Raw genomic sequence first — 20,051 nt, forward strand, 5'->3', positions numbered from 1 at the left:
GTGGCCTTACTGACCCTTGTCTAACACAGCTCAGTAACCTACAATTTTCATTCAGAAACACATGGTAAAAAGCATCTAGCAACATCCACATGGTTAAGCATTTGCCTTGGGCTCAGGTCAAGATCCCAGGGTCCTGGGATCAAGTCCTGCATGTGGCTCCTTGCTCAGCAGAGAGCCTGCTTCTTCCTCTGCCTGTAGCACCCTCTGTTTGTGTTCTCTGACAAATAAAATCTTAAAAACAAAACAAAACAAAACAAAAAACCCAAAAACCCTGACCTATTTTCCCTTTTATCTCCAAATATACTTTAACTCAAAACATACTTCAGTAGAAGGTAGTAATTCTTCAAAAATCTTTTGTAATTATAGAATTATAATTTCTCCACTGATTAGAAATATGACATTTATCCTATTAGATTCTTGCACAAACTGGGTTTAGTTTTGTACAGTTTTACTGCTGTCTAAATGGCATCAATATTGACATTCGTTTTAGTAAAACTTGGGTAATTTCATTTATTCAACTATAGCTGTCCAAAATATTTTGGCTATTCTAGCATACTTATTCCTGTCAGTGAACTGTTGAAATCATTCACCATGCTGACAGTACTTTCCCCACCAAAGTCAGAATTTTGATTGGTATTGTATTAAACTCAGGAGTAACTGAAGAAGAATTCTCACTCAGCACCTTGGTTAACAATCTTTCAGCTACTCATGCCTTCATTTATACCTCTTCATATAGATCTGTCATATTTCTTTCTTTCGTTTGTTCATTTATGAGAGAGAGCAAGCAAGCAAGAGCAAGGGAGGGGCAGAGGGACAAGCAGACTCCCTGCTGAGCAGGGAGCCAGACTTGGGGCTCCATCCCAAGACCCTGAAATCTGCGTCCTGAGCCGAACTCAGATGATTAACCAACTGAGCCACTCAGGCACCTTGATTTGTCAAATTTCTAATTAGGGTTACTTGCCCGTGTTCTCTAGTTTTTGTTATCTCTGTGTATTATTACGCACATTTCTGTGTTATTATCTGCACTTTTTTTTTTTTAAATATTTACTTGAGAGAGAGCACACATGATTGAGTGTGAGTTGAAGGAATGGCAGAGGAAGAGGGAGAGAGAATCCTTAAGCAGACTCCCTGCTGAGTGCAGAGCCTAAATGAGGGCTTGATTACATCTGAGCTTGACTCTAGGACTCTGAGATCATGACCTGAGCTGAAATCAAGAGCTGGGTGCTTAACTGACTAAGCCACCCAGGTGCCCCTCTACATGTTATTTTTAACATGTAAGAAAATGTTTATCTTTGTATCTAGCTACCAGTGTTTTAGTAAACTCACTTGGCTTTTCCAGGTAGATAAAGCATATTATTTGCACACAATGATAACACACACATCCTCTTTACCTGTACTTTTATCTCACAGATTTTTTTTGGTACTCATATTGTCTAATAATTCTAGACACTGTTAATTAATATAAGAGGGAGATAATCTGATAACCCATTTTTAAAATTTATTATAATTTTAATTGAAGTACAATTTAGTACACAGTATTAATTTAGTTTTGGTGTTCTTGATAATGCCTTTTAAGGTTTAATACAAATAGTTTTTACCATTAAGCATAACTCGCAACTATTTTTCAGACAGATGTAAAAAAAAAAATCTAAGATGGGGGCCTGGGTGGCTCAGTCGGTTAAGTGTCCAACTTTTGGTTTCCCTTCAGGTCATGAGCTCAAGCCCTGTACAGGGCTCCACACTCAGCACAGAGTCTGCTTGAGGTTCTCTCTCCCTCTCCCTCTGCTCCTCTTCCTGCTCCTGCTCTTTCTAAATTTAAAAAAAAAAAAAAAAAAGGTCATAGGCATCTTATTTTACTAGATTTATCCTTAAATTAATATTTACTGTACTATTACTCCCCCTCCTCCATTTGGCCTAATAAATTAATTATATGAATAATTTTTCAAATACTAAACCATCCTTATATTTGTAGCAGAAATTTCATTTGGTCATAATATACTTTTATTTTGATATTCTTACAGATTCAAGATTCAGATCACTGAAATCTAACTTAAAAGTAGTAAGATGCTGTTTTGGGGGGTTAGTTTGACAAAATAAATAAAGGGTGAAAAATTTAATAAAACTGTATAGTATATAGTATATACATGCATATGGTATGCTATGTGCACCCAAAAGTATGTGCACATAGCAAATAAACAAATTTTACCACTCCTTTAGGGCTTGAAATCCTGCTTTTTCTTCTCTACATTTTTGCAGTTATTAATAATTTGATAACTAGTACTTTGTACAAAACTTTTTAGTCCATATTTTTTTTCTGTAGAACAACTTCGTTAGGTAGTTGTTTTTTTTTTTTTTTTTTTAGTTTATTTCTTTAAGTCATCTCTAACTCCAGTGTCGGGGCTGGAACTCATGACTCTGAGATCAAGAGTCACATGCTCTGCTGACTGAGCCAGCCAAGCAACCCAGAGTATTAGTCTTTTTAATACATTATTTTAAACCTTAGCAAATTGCTAGTAGTAGGAATATTATTCTTCTGCCATTTTTATTGCAAATCCTTTCTCTCTTTTTTTTGCAAATCCTTTCTCTTAATAGACTTCTCCTCCATTAAACTCTATATAATATTTAGACAATATAGGCACAGAAACTTTATTCAAGTTTGACTTTTACAAAAAAAAAATTTCAATGTGTCTAGATCTAATTCTTTTTAATCCCTCAAGTAAGTAAAAATTCCAGAACAATTTAGCAAATATTTCATTTACCTAAGACCTGTTTCTGGCTATTCTATCTCATACACACACATACACTCAGGCACCAGTACTATTTTAATTTAATTATTAGCCTCCGGCTTCATATTAGAAACTAATTTTGGGAATCTTAAGCAGGCTCCAAGATCAGCGCAGAGCCCTATATAGGGCTTGATCTCACTATCCTGAGACCATAACCTAAGCTGAAATCGAGACATGTGTTTAACTAGATGAGCCACCCAGGTGCCCCTAGAAACTAGTTTTGTACTGCTAGGGAAGGCACTTCTTTGCCTTTTTATTTTCTTCTTTTTTCTTATTTTCATGTTTACTTAGATAAACTTCATTTAATCAACTTCCATAATGAGCTACTTCGATGGGAACTATATTAAACTGGGGATGGGAGGTGGGGAAGGTGGGGGAGATACTACAGTTATAATTTTCATTAAGAAATATAGACTCTATCTTCAAGACTTTATAAACATATTTCTCAGCAATGGTTTACTCCACACATTCCACTATAGTTATTCCTAGGCAATTTCTTAGTTTGGTTAAGTTTGGGAATGAAAAAATTTTCTTCATTCATTTTCTTAGTACACAAATGTTATTAATTTTTGCATATGTACCTTCTATCCAGTGGTTTTACTAAACTCTTTTTTTTTTTTAAGATTTCATTTATTTATTTGACAGAGAGAGAGATCACTAGCAGGCAGAGAGAGAGGAGGAAGCAGGCTTCCCGCTGAGCAGAAAGCCTGATTTGGGGCTCGATCCCAGGACCCCGGGATCATGACCTGAGCTGAAGGCAGAGGCTTTAACCCATTGAGCCACCCAGGTGCCCCGGTTTTACTAAACCCTTATTAAATCTAAGTTTTTCAGATGATTAGACTTTACTAGGTACATATCCACACCATTTACAAACAATGAACATTATGCCCTCTCCTTCCTGAAGAGTAATTTTATTTTTTATTCCTAATCAAGTTTAGATTTTAGGAACTTAGCATCTTTAATGTACCCTAGTATCTGACTAATTTCTGTAAACATTTCATAAATGCTCAACAAGAAAGAGTATTTTGTGTAGAATAATGTTAGTAATAATTCCTATTATGGGTTTGATACTACTCTAACCATTTACATACATTATTTAACTCATTCATCTCATATAAGCTCTATAAAACAGGTATTACCATTCCCATTTTAGAGAGGAGGTTCAGAGATGCTTAGTAACTTGCCTAACATCATGTACTTAGTAAAGCGTAGAGCTGGTCTTCAAATCCAAGTCCACTGGATTCTTTCTACTCTACCAAAACACTTCCCTTTCTCTCTGACCCTCCCCCTCCACCAGAGGGAGGAAGGGGTGGGGTAGGGAGAGGAATAGGGTGGGGGGTGGAGAGAAGGGAGGATCTTAAGCAGGTTCTAGATTCAGCACAGAGCCTGATGTAGGGCTTGCTCCCACAACCCTGAAATCATGACCTGAGGTGAAATCAAGAGTCGGGTGCTTAACCAACTGAGCCACCCAGGCACCTCTACTTCCCTTTCTTGATTAACATCTCCTTAGTCTTTCTGAAAAAACATAACTAGCAAATAAAAATAATCCCTCAGGATTTATACTAACTTGCAGCAATATACCATCATTCATTTGACTACTGCTTGGTTTAATTAGATATTTTCCTTTTGGTTGTGTTGCTCCTTAAGGGCAAGGTGTGTTCTTCGAATGTTTCTCACTGCTAGAGACCAGAGCAAAAATTCAATAAAGGTTGGTGACTAATAGTCCTAATTCCATTCCAACCAAGGCATGTAGTAACAAAGACATTTTGCCTATGAGTCTTTGCTAGTCAGGACATGAACTGTTATACAACCTTCCTTTCCCAAACTCAAATACAAAACACAAATGCAAGTGTGCCTAATTATGTATACTAGATGGAAGATTTAAGTTATACTCTCACTGTACTGTAAAAGCTTCCAATAAATTGCTAATATTGATGGAAATCTGGTATCAGCATTTCTTTGTATTTGTCTAGTTTGAGTAAATCTCTCTAATCTTTGATGTAGAAGAAGGGTAAAATACTTTAAGAATAAAGATAAAGATAAGATAAATAGTATCATTTATCTTCCAGATGTTCACACTGGGGTTTTATTATCCTGGGGTTATACACGTGAAAATTTATAAGGTATAATCCAAATTAGAGATAGAAGAATTAACTAAATTAATAATTTGAAAAAAAAATTTAGCAGCTTACTTTTTTCCACATATAATATTACACAGAATTTTAATATAAAGCAGATATTATTAGTACAAATCTATTTAAGTTCGTATTTAGTCACAGGCAATGAACAGAAACAGTGAAGTCGTTTTTAACGAAAATCTGAAATATTACATCATGTTAGCTATAATCTTACATGACCTTTAGCATCTATTTTATTTTTTTGATTACATAATATTCACAAAATTTATTTAGAGATAAACTTATGGAAGTCACAGAGAACTTTTCAATTAAGCTGAAATTGGCAGAAGAAACTTTGGTAAAAAGACTGGTGCCAAAATAAGGTAGCCTCACAAATTCATGTACCAGTGCTCTCAATTGCAATTCAATTAAAATTACCCTGCAAGAATTACTGTGAAAACCAGTGGACCAGACAATTTTTTAGGACCTTCTAATTTAAAAACTCACAAGGACTTTATATTGGATTCAAAGCCATGTCTCCTAAAAAATTTTGCACTAATTGTGCAAGCCCTTTTGAAAACAATACCATTTTAAGGATTTCTCATTTACTTCATTCACCCAAGCCCCACCCAGCTCAATCATGTGTAATCTTTATTGTTTCCTCAACAGCACCCCACATCTTTCTTGCTTATTTCTCCTCTTATAAACATGGATATAGATTTCCTAAACTTACTACTTTAAACGTATCTAACCTTTTTTTAACCATTTCTGCTGTTATCTGTACACTGTCTAGTTCCTTCTTTGTCGGCGTGGGAAAACTGTTCCCTGACTTGAGATCTCTCTCTTCCTCTGTAAAGACAGATGTAAAGTAACTATTTAGATAACAATTTTTTTTTAATCAAACTGTTCAAATAGTCAAACTGAATTTTTATGTCGACCTGAAATAATAATTGCTTATGTATTCAGGAAGGTTTGAGATACATACCTGCATTGTCTTTGCAGATACTAGAAGAGTTACTATTCTCATTACTTTGGTATAGATGCTGAGTTCTAGTCTCTTGGGGTACAGATGATGTTTGAGTCATCCCTTCTTCCAAGGCTTGCTTTATCCAGCGCTACAGTGGGAAAAGAACCAGGGAATTATCAATAATCATTTAAGACTACTTAGTAAAGCTATTTCAAATACATTAACCGGATCATTACATATCAACTGGTGAGAGATGCACTCCAACACACTCACTGAGTTCCACAGTCAAGTATTTTTTGTCTTGCGTTTCAGCATATTAGAATATTGCCCCATCAATTCCTTCTATGGGGCAAAATTGAGAAAATCTGGACTATACATAATGAGATCCCACCAAAAAACCAAAACCAGTAAAAAATGATTACTGTTCAACTTTTCGTAATGTTTAGAACGGGGTAAATTGGAAGAGATTAAGAAATTTTAGCTTTCATTTGAGAGAGAGACTTGATCATATAGGATAAAACTAGTACATAAATAAGTGCCTAAAAAGGAAGACAAAGATCTCTTAAGAGTTGTCTACCCTGTGCTGGGGACATCTGAAGAGATAATAGAAAAGATTCACAGGAAGACTCTGGATGAGAATAAACAGCTCTTCAATACAGGTACAAAATACTTCCAAAAGGTCTACTCTCAGATGGAATAACCTGTGAGTTTTTTCTCCCTACTAAGTACTTCGGTTAAATTAGGCCAAGAATAATGCAAATCACCAGAATAAATGAACTTCTGCAGAAATCAAAAAGGGGGAAAAGTAAAAAAGAGCTCTCTAATCAGTCACATTTTTTTGTAATGAATACTAGAATCTAAAATGATGAGATACAAATTTAGGTCAGAAAGTGAGTCTGCAAAGATTAGGATAATAAGATTATTCATCCTGGGGAAGAGAGAAAATTTCTTACCTGTAATTGTGTTCTCTTAAGATACACAGTTGTAGGTTGCTGACCACTCTGTGGCTCTCCTGCCCTGACATAAGACAGATCGAATTTTGATAAACATCAATTTCTGAATCAGACCCTCCCCCAAATAGGAAGAGCAAAGGTGATTATAATTTCACACCTTTAGAGAACAAGTATTACAGGTAAGTAAATATTCTCTTCACTGAAGAGAGCAAATAGATTCACCCTCTTAGAAACTTAGGAAATAATGCGAGGAGAATTTCACCATGAAAAATTTTAGATCATGTAAATAAATGGCTTTGTGGTCTACCAAATGAAAGCAAAAATAAAACTGTAAACACGAGGCAATAAGAGTGAATAAGCATATAAAAGGGATCTCAACAGTCAGTTGAATCGTTATCAACATTTTATGACATGACCAGATCTTGGAAAAGCTAAAACAAGACCATGAATGAACTCGCTTACACAGAATACTGACATCAAGATGAACTGTCAGAACCACAGCACCTTACAACTTAGAAGAGACCTTGGAAGTCACCTTGTCCAAAGCACTCATTGTATAGATGGGGAAAATGAAGCCCAGCAGGACAAAATGACTGAAAAATCCTTTGTTACAGATAACTCAAATACAAGTTTTTCTTTTCAAAGCAGATGACAGGACTCACTTGGGGTCACTGTGCTTTCCTCCAAGAGAAGATAATTTCTTAAATTTCCAGTGTCAAGTAGATGCACCCATAAAAGAATTTAAACTCTGGATCTGATGACTACACAAAGGGAAAATAAAAACAGGACAGGGGCATTCTAAGGAGTAAGATGCTGCTATGGTTAGCTATAAGGTCAAACATAGCAAATACGAGCAAACCCATTCCTCTTGGCCCTTCTGTATGTCTATGTAATATTTTAGAGTCGACAAAAAAAATAACTTGAACATTTGCTTGTAACTAACAAGTTCCATAAAAACAAATTAATTTTAGATGCCCTTAGCACCTCAGTTCTAGCTACAGTTATTAGGTCAAAAGGATACTTCCTCCTTCTCCAAAACTCATGTATAAGAGTCTTTTAGAAGCTCAGAGACAGGTAAGAGAAATGTTTTGACAAGTCTCATTACTAAGGTGAAGGAGCAAAGAAGTAATTTGGGTTTTGGAGTCCAAAGATCTGGACTGAAATATGGCCGTGCCTCTCACTAGCTGCCTAACTCTGGGCAATCCATCTCAGCCAAAGTTTCTGGACCTATAAATCAAGGCCAATAACCCAACTTCACAGGGTTGTCACGAAGGCTAAGTGAGAATGCGTATGAAGAAAGCTCATAGCTTATCACTAGGTGCACATATTCAGTGAGGACCTGTTCAATTAAGTATAGAGATACACAGATTATATAACCCCCTCCTGTATACACAATAAAATACCAATGCAAAGCTAAGTATTTCAATTTCAGTCAGGATGGTTTTCTAAGAAATCTGGAAGACCAATCCCCCTCTACCCCACATGTATTATACCTACAAAGTTGAAGCTTAGAGAAGATTTAGAGAGAACAAAGAAGGAAGGACACTACTGAAAGGCTTACTGGCCACTCATAAAATCAATGTTTCCATTCTAAAGTAAGTGAAGACCCAATACAAAATAAGCCATAATGTGCTTTTTATGATTCATTATAATTTAGAGACTCCAGGGACATCAAAAATGTTCTGTCAAACACCCTAAGAATCTGGATGCAAGTATACAACATGCAACTTTACATAGTTTTTATTTGAGGCTTTTACATCCTTTAATCAGATAAGAAACAGTATGCCTATCAGCAATACACACTGCTCTAACTAATCCCAAGGGTGGTTTTTCTCATCTAACATATTCTTCTGAGAAATTTTTAGAAAATTTAACAATTTTGTTGAATAATGCAGATCTTCTTAGGTCCTACACTAGGACCGAAGCGTCCTTTCTAACCGATCTAAAAAATAACTCTTTTCCATCCCTACCTAGAATAAAGCAGAGTTCAATTTCTAGGTAAAATACCCAATTTCATTAATTTTGTGCTATAAAGAGTGAAATTTTTATTGTGTAATATCATCTGTATGTTAACAGCAGATATTAAACCTATGACTTAACCTAATTCAGATCTAAACTTAAAAAATTTTAAAGACCAAATTTAAGTGAGATAATCTTGCTAGATAACTCAGCGTACATATCCTGAACTCTTCCTGAAGACTAATATGACATACAGAGATAAAAGTGCCTGAGCAGAGCCTGCAGAAAACAAGACTAAGGATGGTCAGACACATCTGGAGAATAAAACATGGACATGAGTTAAATGGGATTTTTATCTGTTGCCAGTGGAGATAACAAAGATGAGCTATAGATACAAGTCCTAAATTATATGAGGTAAAAGAGTTCTAAGAAATGGATTTTCTATCAGATCTGAAATCAAATTCGTACATGTTTTTGGTTTTTACAGGACTCTGCTAGCTAGAAAATCAAGACAGGAATAGAAAGATTATAACCTGGCTTCAGAATGATTAAGGTGGCATTTCAAGAGGCTAGTCCATACTGCTTACAATTCAGACTTCATTATGAATCTGTACTAAATAACTGTCTACCCTTCTCAAAGGAGCAAAACAGGAGATCCTATTGTCTGGCTTGATAAGATGCTTCAATAGTTAACATCCTTAGAAGACTAGTATTATGTTCAGCCAAATACACACCAAAAAGAACTTCTCTTATATATATATATATATATGTATGTATGTATGTGCATGTGTTTGTGTGTGTGTGTGTGTGTATACATATATATATGTAGTCATCACCTGACTTGCTCCTCCAAACTAAAGACCATTATATGCACCTTCTCTAATTGTTCAACAGCACTCTAAAAATGTAGTTAAGATTTTGAGCTGTTACTCTTTATGAGGGACTGAGCTAAATGTAACAGAAAGATTAGTTTTGCATGCCATACCAGAATTAACTCTCTAATTATTACAGAATAAGGCTAATCATAATGCTCATCAAATGCAAACAATTGCTTTTCTTCTCAGATGATCTCTGGGATCCAAGGTAAGTGACTTGGTGTAAAAATTTGTCCCCAGAGACCCAACCTCCTATATCACTTAGGTAAATTTCTAGTCGTATTTTTTTCTTAAGAAAGATGTCATTGTTTTTATTCTTGACACCTGCAAGTTATTCATGCGATTGTGTTATCTACAAAGCCTCTCTTTTGGCAAAGATCTCATGGTCAAATTTCTCCTTAGGGTTTATTCTACTTGGGAATTTCCCCCAAATAAACCATTAAGTGACTCAAATACTTAGATAAGATGTGCAGTTAGGAAGACTTATTCAGTGTATGCTACCCATTCAGTGGTAGTGCCCTTCCTTGTGCACAGAACCCTGTTGCCCTCCTCCCCTCCATATCCCACACCACTTTATCTCATCTTTCATGCCCCCCACCCCCAAGAAATAATTTCTGCTCTTTGGGAAAAGAGAAAAGCTTTAAGTTTGGAGGAGTCAGGAAGACCTGCCTGGAGTTGGAGACTTCATCACATCAAATAATCTACATGCAGCATCCTCATGTACGTGATGCCAGTGGAGGAGGGCAATGGCAGACACTGAGGAAGGCAGCCTGAATCCAGATCTGAGGATAAGAGAAAAGGGTGTTCCAGGGAACAGACTCTACCTCAAAGGAAGACCAAATGAAAGGGTGTCCTAAACTTCTAGAAACATAAAAATGACATTATAGGTCTGAGGGAAGTGATCTATTCCCAAGAGACATCTTTGGAAAATATGCAGGGCTTCTGGGAATTCCGAAAGAGCATTCCAAAACAACCATCAAACACTACTGCCGCTAGATCCAAAAACAGTATGTAACTAGAGAGACAGTGGGGAGAGGGGGATAGAGAGAGAAAGACAGAGAGAGAAAATTTTAGAGCAGGTTCCGTATTTACTAGGGGATAAACAGTCCAACTTGTTATTTGATCAAGTATCAGAAAATATGCCAATTGTAACAGGACCTTTCCTCTACTCTCACTCAAATGATAATGTAATTAAATTAATTCGGATCACAATTCAATCATTTTTTACTTATGCAATAGTGCTCTAGAGTACCTGGGGCCCAATCTCACACGGTAATCACAAATGGACATATTAACCAATACCACAAGAGCACACACAGAACATCCCTCCCTACCCAGTCATCAACTGCTGTGTGCTCTCAACTCAGTACTTCAAGGGCTCTCGGAAAAGACAACAGTGAATCCTCACAAACTGAGCACCAAAAATGCATCCCGCTTTCGTTCCACTGACTCTTGGTGCATCACTATTCATGGCTGAAACTAACTCATTATAAACTCACATGGGCAGAGAGTGGCTATCTAGAAAACATGTTAGGTATGTCACAATTAGAGGCATCCTAGGTTAAAAAAACCAAAACCAAAAAAATACAAAAAACCCACATAAACACAGACATACCTTTTTACAGGAGCTGAAGGTGCCGTCAGGCAGAAGGGGCCTTCGACGTCTCTCAGGGATAAAGGGTGAGCCAAAGCGAATGTAGTGTTTGGGGGTGGTGCAAATTAATGGGGAATGGATAAGACCGGGTAACATGTTCAGGGTTGTTGCCAGAACAGTTGGGTCCGTGGTGATACGTAAAGGGCACTCAACAGGGCATTCTTGCTTCTCTGCTTTGTCATTCAACCATTCTGTAACTAGATACTAAGGTAGAAAAGAGATCATTAGTTGGTGCTGTAGATGTAAAAGCCAGAGGCAGCAGTGTAGCTCACAAAGACAAACCTCAGCTAGAAACTAGGGCAGAGGTAGATATAGCAGCTGCAGAGTATGAGCTGGGCATTCAGAATGCAAAAATATCTTCCTTTACCCTCTCCATGATCATTAAGGGAGCAATAATTCCAGTTATCAGCAATTTAAACTCTGCCTAAAAGTTAAGGGAACAAAAGAAAGGTAGTAGGATGGTTTCAGCTTGCTGCCTCAAAGCTTTTTATCTACAACTTTTCAATCTAATAATATTAGGTGATTTGCCTTTTTCTGGAGATTACAGGTCCTCTCACCATACTAAGAAAGCCCTTGCCAGACCAGACTTATGAAGATGTATTTGTGACTTACCTTTTTGGTTTTGGGGTATTTAGGTGCAGCACGGTTGACATGGGATCCAGTAACTGACACCACATTTGGGTCAGACCCCATTAATTGCCTGTTTTCTCCTGAACTGTCTATATTTCCAGCTTCAGTAGGAGTTACAGAGCTATTATTTCCTCCTTCTTCCAAGGCAGCTTGTGCCAACTCGGCCTGTTGTGCAATGGCCTGCTTCTGACGCTTTAGTCTTTGGGCTGAACTGGTCCGGTACCGAGAAATTCGACTCTTCGGTCGGGGCCTAGAAGGCTTTGCTGGAGGTGGCTTGGGGACTGGTTTTTCTGCAGCAACATCCTGTAAGAACAGAGTGAAATGCTTACCAGAAATTTCTTATCAGCAAACATTCTATCCAGTCTTCTATTCACTTTAAGCATTCTGAGTATTTAGTATTTAGAAACACTAATCTCAAATGTAATCCTTAAAAAACTTACACCATCAGCCAAAGAACCTATAGGCAGATATCTATTTCTTCATTAATAAGTATTTATAAAATAGGTCAAAAGTCAGCTGAAAGTAGCTACCTATTTTAGGGTTCTTAGCAGGGGAGGTAATTCCTTTATTTCTTTCCTAGGTACTGAGGTTTTGCTTAGGCTGTGAATTCATGGTCAGGGTAAGGAAAGAAAAGATGAGTTTATCCTGAGAATCCTACAAAAGGTCAGGTGCCTAATTGTGCTATACAGAAGAGCCAAAAGAGATATGGAATGATTTTTATGAATTCGCCACAGTTTCATCTGGCAGAAACAGTATGAAGTTATATTCTAGTCTAAAAGTGTCTTGTCAAATTCTGTCTCCCTGAATCCCACAAATCAGCTGATGAAAATGGCTTTATTTACTGCATTATGAGGTGAAGCTGAAAATGCTGTTGTTGACTATTCCACAAGATAGATAACTGACATTTGCAAAAGCAAGGATGTCTAAGGCCTGGAGTCTTTTCATCTCTTACCCCTGCTTGGGAAGACCTCCGGGTGTTCACTCCAACACTCTGTGGGGTGCTTGGGATGGTCATGTTTGAAGCAGGGTTGCTAACTTCGGGTTCAAGGGCTTCAGTTTTTGCTTCTTCTCCCACAAGGGCCTCTGAAGTGGTGGTAGTAATCTCTACATCAGAGCTGCTTTGTTCCAAGGGCTGATCCCGCCGCTTCTTTCTTTTCTCTAAGTTTTCAAAAGCATGCATGATGGCTTCGACCTTCCTATCTTCCCGGGTCTAGAAAGAAATAGCATTAGCATAGAAGGAAGCTTCAATAGGACATGAGGTATTTTTTCAGAAATGTTATTAATGGAAATTCATACACATTTAAAGACATTTGACAGTAAAATGACCCATATATTTTAGAGAACAGAAGTTAAAAACTAAAACATTTGTTTTTTAAAAAAATATTTTTTTAGAGAGTGAGTGAGAGAGAGCGAGAGAGCGCATGCTCAAGTGGGGGAGGGCCAGAAGGAGAGAGAGAAAATCCTAAACAGATTCTACAGTGAGCACAGAGCCCAATGAGGGGCTCAATCTCTTGACCCTGAGGCCATGACCTAAGCTGAAGCCAAGAGTCAGAAGCTTAACTGACTGAGCCACCCAGGCTCCCCCCAAACATTTTTTAAATGTTGGAAAGAGCTGTAGAAAAAGGCAAGGTCAAATCTAAACTTTTCAAAATGGTCAATTAATTTGAAACTTTTTTTTTTTTAAGATTTTATTTATTTATTTGACAGGCAGAGATTACAAGTAGGCAGAGAGGCAGGCAGAGAGAGAGAGAGGAGGAAGCAGGCTCCCTGCTGAGCAGAGAGCCTGATGCAGGGCTCGATCCCAGGACCCTGGGATCATGACCTGAGCCAAAGGCAGAGGCTTTAACCCAGAGCCACCCAGGCGCCCCTAATTTGAAACTTTTTAATGTAAAAGAAAAAACCATCAAAACCAATTTTTCAAAAAAAATTTTTTTTCCTCTTCATTTTCAGAATTCAAAAGTAACAAAGTAGATCTTTCACTTCTCAGGACCACAACTAAACATGGCTGACCTCAGCAAAAGAGTAGAATTTCTAAATCCATGTGACCAAAAGTTTTATTTTTATGTCAAAACTCACACAAGTCCAGAACAAGGAGCCCAAACACATATATTTTGTTCCAACCAGGCAGTTCTTTGGAAACTAGATTGTCAGTAAGAAACCTCTTAGGACCGGGGCACCTGGGTGGCTCAGTGGGTTGAAGCCTCTGCCTTTGGCTCAGGTCACGATCCCAGGGTCCTGGGATCAAGCCCTGCGTCGGGTTCTCTGCTCTGTGGGGAGCTGCTTCCTGCCCCCTCACCCCCACCTGCCTTTCTGCCTACTTGTGATCTGTCAAATAAATAAATAAATAAAATATTAAAAGAAAGAAAGAAAGAAAGAAACCTCTTAAAACCATCATTAGGGTGCCTGGGTGGCTCAGCAGGTTAGGCCTCTGCCTTCGGCTCAGGTCATGGTTTCAGGGTCCTGGGATTGAGCCCCACATCGGGCTCTCTGCTCAGTGGGGAGCCTGCTTCCCCACCCCCTCTCTACCTACTTGTGATCTCTCTGTCAAATAAATAAATAAAATCTTTAAAAAAAAAAAAAAGACCATCATTAGGTAAGTCACTAGATAACTACTATGTGTGTGTGTGTGTGTGATAAAACTAAATACATAAACAAATAATAATAAAATCTCCTTTTTTTTTTTAAAAGCCCCAATTATCTTGTGCAGGTGATGGTATAGTATTTTGTTAAAGAATGAGCAGATACAAACTCAGAAGAGAAGGGGTTCACAAGCCATAGGTAGCAGAAACCAAAGGATGTTAGAAGGTACCCACCCTTCTGCTATGAGCTGGGTTCTCCTGGTCATCTGTAACCTCTTCTTTCTCTTCTTCTGCTTTTTCTTCTGGATTGTCTATTTCCTTTAAAACAGAGGTGATATTCAGCTGTACTCAGGCTCTAAGAAAAAGCAGTCTGTTTTTTCTTGGTAGCTAAAACTCTCTAGAAACAACCTCTAATGCTTTATAGTGTTATTCATGTAAGTAAATGCAGATGATAAGCACCATTCTCTGAACTGAAACGTGGAAAGCAGTTGAGAGAATGTTCTTGACATTATTTAAAAAAAAAAAAAAGAGAGAGAAAGACAATGAATAATGTCACCCCCACCTTGATATGAAGGGCATTAAATGTTATCATAGACTCCCTACATATAACAACATGTGGCAACCAGGATCCTCTTTATTTGCAGAGAATCAGAACCATAGCAACATTCTCTGACGAGGGGAAGATTACCTCATGGTCACTGGACACAACTGCTTTTTCAGGAACTTGTTCTGGTTGCTGACTGTTATCCTCTTCTGGAGCCTCATTCTGCTGCTCCATCTCTAGCTCTTTCCGTCGTGCTTTCCTACGTCTTGTTTCTGCTCCGATGGTGGGTAAGCTTGGAGGAGGTGGGAGTGGTGGTTCTGCAGCATTGGGATTCCTTTTCTGTATAGGGCAATTCCGGTTCCCCTTGTGACACGCACAGTCCACTTTGTAATTACTGCTCCAAAGAAACAACCGAAAGTGCCTGTGTCAGCAGCCTTGCAAAATCAGTCATGCTGTCCATTCATTCTCTTGGAGTAACAGTATAGTAATTTCCTCTAGTATTAACTTTGAATAAGTTAAACAGACACATTAGAGTCCTGTGAATACTTTTCAATATTCAGTGTTTTCCTATATAACCCTAACTCTTCCCCTACATATGGTCAGTGAAAAAGAAAGAAACCCTCACAAAGTTCAGTTCTCCCTAATACTTTTATGATACTTAATGGGCAGTGAATCAGTAACAGGGGCTGAAAAGGCTATACTTCCCCTGCATCTACCTCCACCTTCTCCTCACTTTTGAACTACTGATTCCGTACTATTCTTGATTCCTTTTATTCTCCTACCTGGGCTGAACATCGATTTACCATGTAACCTTTTTGGCCTGAGAGGACCAAGGGAGAAAAAGCATCCATTTTATAATATCTATCACATATTTATCTGTAACTTGCCATTTCTGCTTTTCTGCCCTGTCACATTCAGATGTGGTTTGAATGGATGGGGCAAATTTTAAAATTTTCATTCTGTATGGTCCCTGAAATAGCACTGTGTGCAAAACAACAGATGCTACTGTAATTTCTAGGTGTCTCATTCCTACCCTTTTTACTGTTTTTCTATAGAGCTAAGAAGACAAAACACCTTTGGTTAGGAGACCGGTGAGCAATGACATACTATGTATTTGAATCTCTAGAAAAAGCTGTCCTAAGTCTGTCTTTCCCTACACAATTTATAGACCAAAAATGTATTACATGAGAAAAGCTTAGGTTAAAAAAAGGAAATGACAAGGAAAAAAACCAGACCAACAGAAGAGCCTAATATGTACAACAAGACCATTCATGTAGGAAAGATTTTGTAGGTCTTACCAGTTACTATACTCATAGTCAAACGCTATGGTGACCTCAGCATCTTTGGTGATGGCAGACACCGCATAGATACACAGGTGAATCATCCCATCTGCAATCATGTGTCGCACCTGTGTGAACATGGCTTACAGTTGATGATTTACCATAAAGACCAGGAACTTTCCATAAGACAGAAAAAACCTTTTGACAAAATAATTTCTCTCCACTTAAAAGTTATGGTAGTCTGTTACATAACTTCACCATTTCAAATGAAACTATTACACATTAACTGTTTGAAAATTTATGATACTTCTTGAAATAAATGGAGAAACCTTGAGATGTGAGAAATTGGGGTAAGATCTCTACACCTTAAAGCTGTTTTCAGTTGCATCAGAGAATTAAAATTCCTTAGCCTATTAAAAGCTCTGTGGATTTTCTTGCTGCATTTGATGTAGCTGCGCTGATTATACACTAAGTAATGAATTCTAGAAATGTCTAGAATCTAAATCTAAAACATTATTACCTAAAATCTAAAAAAGTGCAACCACACAGCTTAGTTTGGCCTAATGACATCTTCTATCATACAGTAATTTCTTTAATATACCTCAATTTCTTATCCAGTCTAGCTCTTTCTCCTTAGCAAATACTAAATTTGCTTTTTCCCATTTCTTCCTTCGCTAAGGAAACCCATTCCTTGGCCCCATCCAGTGAGAATAAAAGCATCATTACTTTTTTGGGGGTCTCTTATGATAAAAGATCGTAATTATTATCTACAGACCTTAATTTAATCTGGGTGAAGTTTTCAGACTGCCTCTTCAGTAGACTTGTCCTTTGGTGGTTCCATTCAAAGAGAAGTTGCTACAGAAATCTTACCTCTGCATTTGGTGTACATGATCTTCTGATGAACCGAGCATCATTACCGAAAGTACGTGCATCCACACACATCTCTACACCATTGAATTTTGAGTAGAAGAGCACAAAGGGGTATGGTCTAAGGGATATAATTGAAATTCCTGTAATTCTCAACACAAATACAAGGGCCACCCCATGACTTCACCTCAAATATGAAGCATATGCTGACAGAAGAGGCAGCAGTCCTTTGCAATGCCTGAACTTGAAAAACATCACATGTTTGTCTGCTTTTGATTAAAGAGTAAGCACAAAGCAAGGAATGCTTGGCTTGGAAAGGAGTCATTACCACTTTATACATTAAACAATTTGCAGATTTATTTGCACTTTTCTACAAATAGCAGACAGGTGTGAGCTTATATGAGCTCTAATATTTTCCCCAAGAGCATCCTATCAACCAGGATGTTTTTTATACAGCCATACCACTCTGCCAGGCCCACTTCAGCCCTCACCGCTCTGTGAATGATGTTCTTACTTTTTGAAGAAATGCCCATTGACCTCAAATTGCTGTCGTAACATGACTTTCCCTCGATACTCTATTATAAGCGTGTCCAGAGCCAAGTCTCTTGCAGCCCTCAGGATCTTCCGGTGCTTTTGAACACGAGTGACTCTTCCCAGCTGTAGCTACATAAAACCAGAAAATTAACATTAGACAACAGCTACAGCAGCACAGCAGACACTTCAAGTATTTCCTAATTGAGGAAAAGGCACCAATATATCTTTAGGTTTTATCTGTATGCTATTTAGCTCAAAAATGAAGTTTTTTTTATAAACTAAGAAATTTTTGAATGATCAAAGTTTCTAGGAGACAAGCTCCACCTAATAGAACAGTCACCTGGTCCCTCACAAAAGACAAAAAAAATTAGAAAAAGATATGATTAAGATTTTAGTGGCTCTACGTCTAATGCAAGAATGATAAAGAACAAGCTTAGCTTTCTATTAATCTTGAAAATTCCTACTTAGGCTGTATAAAATTTCTTATCCTATTTTACCTATTTTTAATTAATACTTTACAAATATGTATCCAGACAGTTTCCAGTCACTACAACTTGCTTTTAATTAAAGATGCTCAAGAGCTGGGGCGCCTGCATGGCTCAGTGGGTTAAGCTGCTGCCTTTGGCTCGGGTCATGATCTCAGGGTCCTGGGATCGAGTCCCACATCGGGCTCTCTGCTCAGCAGAGGGCCTGCTTTCCCCCCTCTCTCTCTCTGCCTGCCTCTCTGCTACTTGTGATCTCTCTCTGTCAAATAAATAAATAAAATCTTAAAAAAAAAAAAAGATGCTCAAGAGCTGGCTAATTTGTTATTCTAAGGGGTTCATATATTTGAAAGAAATGATAATCCTATTATATGCCCTCTTCTTGGGTTCAGAAAAGTCTCAACTACTTATAGGGAGTCTTTCACCCTTTGATCCTTACCTGCATTTGGGAACCAATAACTGTATTATTACAGGCCAATTCAGTCTTATTAATAGTGTCTAAAATAGCAGGTTTGCCCACAAATTCCTTGCTAGAATGTAGATGTTGTTCAAGGGCGTTCTGTACATCTGCACTGTACTGATTAGTGAAAGCTTCTTCATACTGATCAGTCCATAGTCTTATCCGATTTTCCCATCCCTCAGTTGTATTCTCATCTAAATTCTGTGCTTCAGAAGGAGAATTCTGTAGAGAACAAAGGTCATGTAGGTTAGGAAAATCCATGCATAAAAATGGGGGGAAAACAGGCTGAATTTCCAGAGAAAATTTATTTTCACTTGGCAGTTGGTATGGCATAAAAGAGTAATGGTTTGGGAGTCAGGGGATCTGGCTTCTAATCATGGTTTCATTAACCAATGACATGTAAGGCCTTGCACAACTTCTTAGACAAGCTTCGTTTCCTCATTAATAAAGTGAGAAATTAATGTGGATGATAGTCCCTATCCCATCACTGTGAATTTATGACCATTTTTAAATCACAGAAATTTTGTTCTTATCGGAAGAATGACATCAAGCTCGTAAGAAAATCTTGATAAAATTAAGCAAGAGAGATACCTCAAAAGATTAGTTTAAATTTCAATACTTACAGAGTATCTGTGTACCAGCCTAAATTGATATTATTTCACTACTCTCCAGAATTTCTTTTTGTGACTTATTATTTTCATTTTGCAATTAATACATGTTCATTCTAAAAATACATGTGACCCAAATAAATAACCCGTGATCTCGTTTCCCAGAGACAAAGTCATCATTTTGGAGTATATCTTTCTAGCACTCTATTTCTGACAGTTTAAACAGCTGCACTCTGAGGAGGTAAGGTGGGGGCAGGGGAGTGCATAAATGGAGTGTAGAAAATGCTGGGAGGTACTTTGCTCTACTTCTCTAGGAAAACCACTGTCTTCTAGGGTGACAATACTGAGAAAAGATTATTATATCTCAATAACATTATCCTAAACAGTTTTTTATATCTGAGATACAGAGACACAGCTTAAGTCTGACACATGTTCTCCTCCATGATGTTAAAGACTTAAAGCATCATCAGAAAACAAAACCAACACCGATAGTGATGATGTCATAACAGTGATGACTAGAAGGAAAAGATACCACAGTACCAAAGCTACTTGCAAATCCATGTCCACACTCAAGTTGCAAATACAGGCATTAAGATATACTTTCCATGAATGACACAGAAAAAATTTAAGTCTATCTTCACAACTGCTTTCTTTCACTTTTGTGTCACTGTTTGTGATTGACTTTTGTCTACCATCCTTTCCCCAAGGAACAGGGAAATGAAAGGAAAAAATTAATACCTTTGTTTTCTACCCTTC

The 20,051-nt window shown here is 37.6% G+C and overlaps 1 protein-coding gene across 9 annotated transcripts in view; it reads right to left on the reverse strand.

Annotated features, from left to right (window-relative positions):
- SETD5 (SET domain containing 5) overlaps positions 1-20,051 on the reverse strand; it is an 88,167-nt gene that overhangs the window by 20,343 nt on the left and 47,773 nt on the right. For all 9 annotated transcript variants that reach the window (XM_080819812.1, XM_080819810.1, XM_080819809.1 and 6 more), the window contains 10 exons: positions 18,667-18,909; positions 17,726-17,874; positions 17,215-17,332; positions 16,363-16,472; positions 15,209-15,458; positions 14,755-14,838; positions 12,894-13,151; positions 11,924-12,244; positions 11,273-11,515; positions 5,889-6,018 (listed from right to left, as the gene is read on the reverse strand). In XM_080819812.1, coding sequence (XP_080675938.1) covers positions 5,889-6,018; positions 11,273-11,515; positions 11,924-12,244; positions 12,894-13,151; positions 14,755-14,838; positions 15,209-15,458; positions 16,363-16,472; positions 17,215-17,332; positions 17,726-17,874; positions 18,667-18,909 — 1,906 coding nt within the window. The remainder of the gene's footprint in view (positions 1-5,888; positions 6,019-11,272; positions 11,516-11,923; positions 12,245-12,893; positions 13,152-14,754; positions 14,839-15,208; positions 15,459-16,362; positions 16,473-17,214; positions 17,333-17,725; positions 17,875-18,666; positions 18,910-20,051) is intronic.

This window comes from Martes martes, assembly GCF_963455335.1.
Source record: "Martes martes genome assembly, chromosome: 1".
NCBI lineage: Eukaryota > Metazoa > Chordata > Mammalia > Carnivora > Mustelidae > Martes > Martes martes.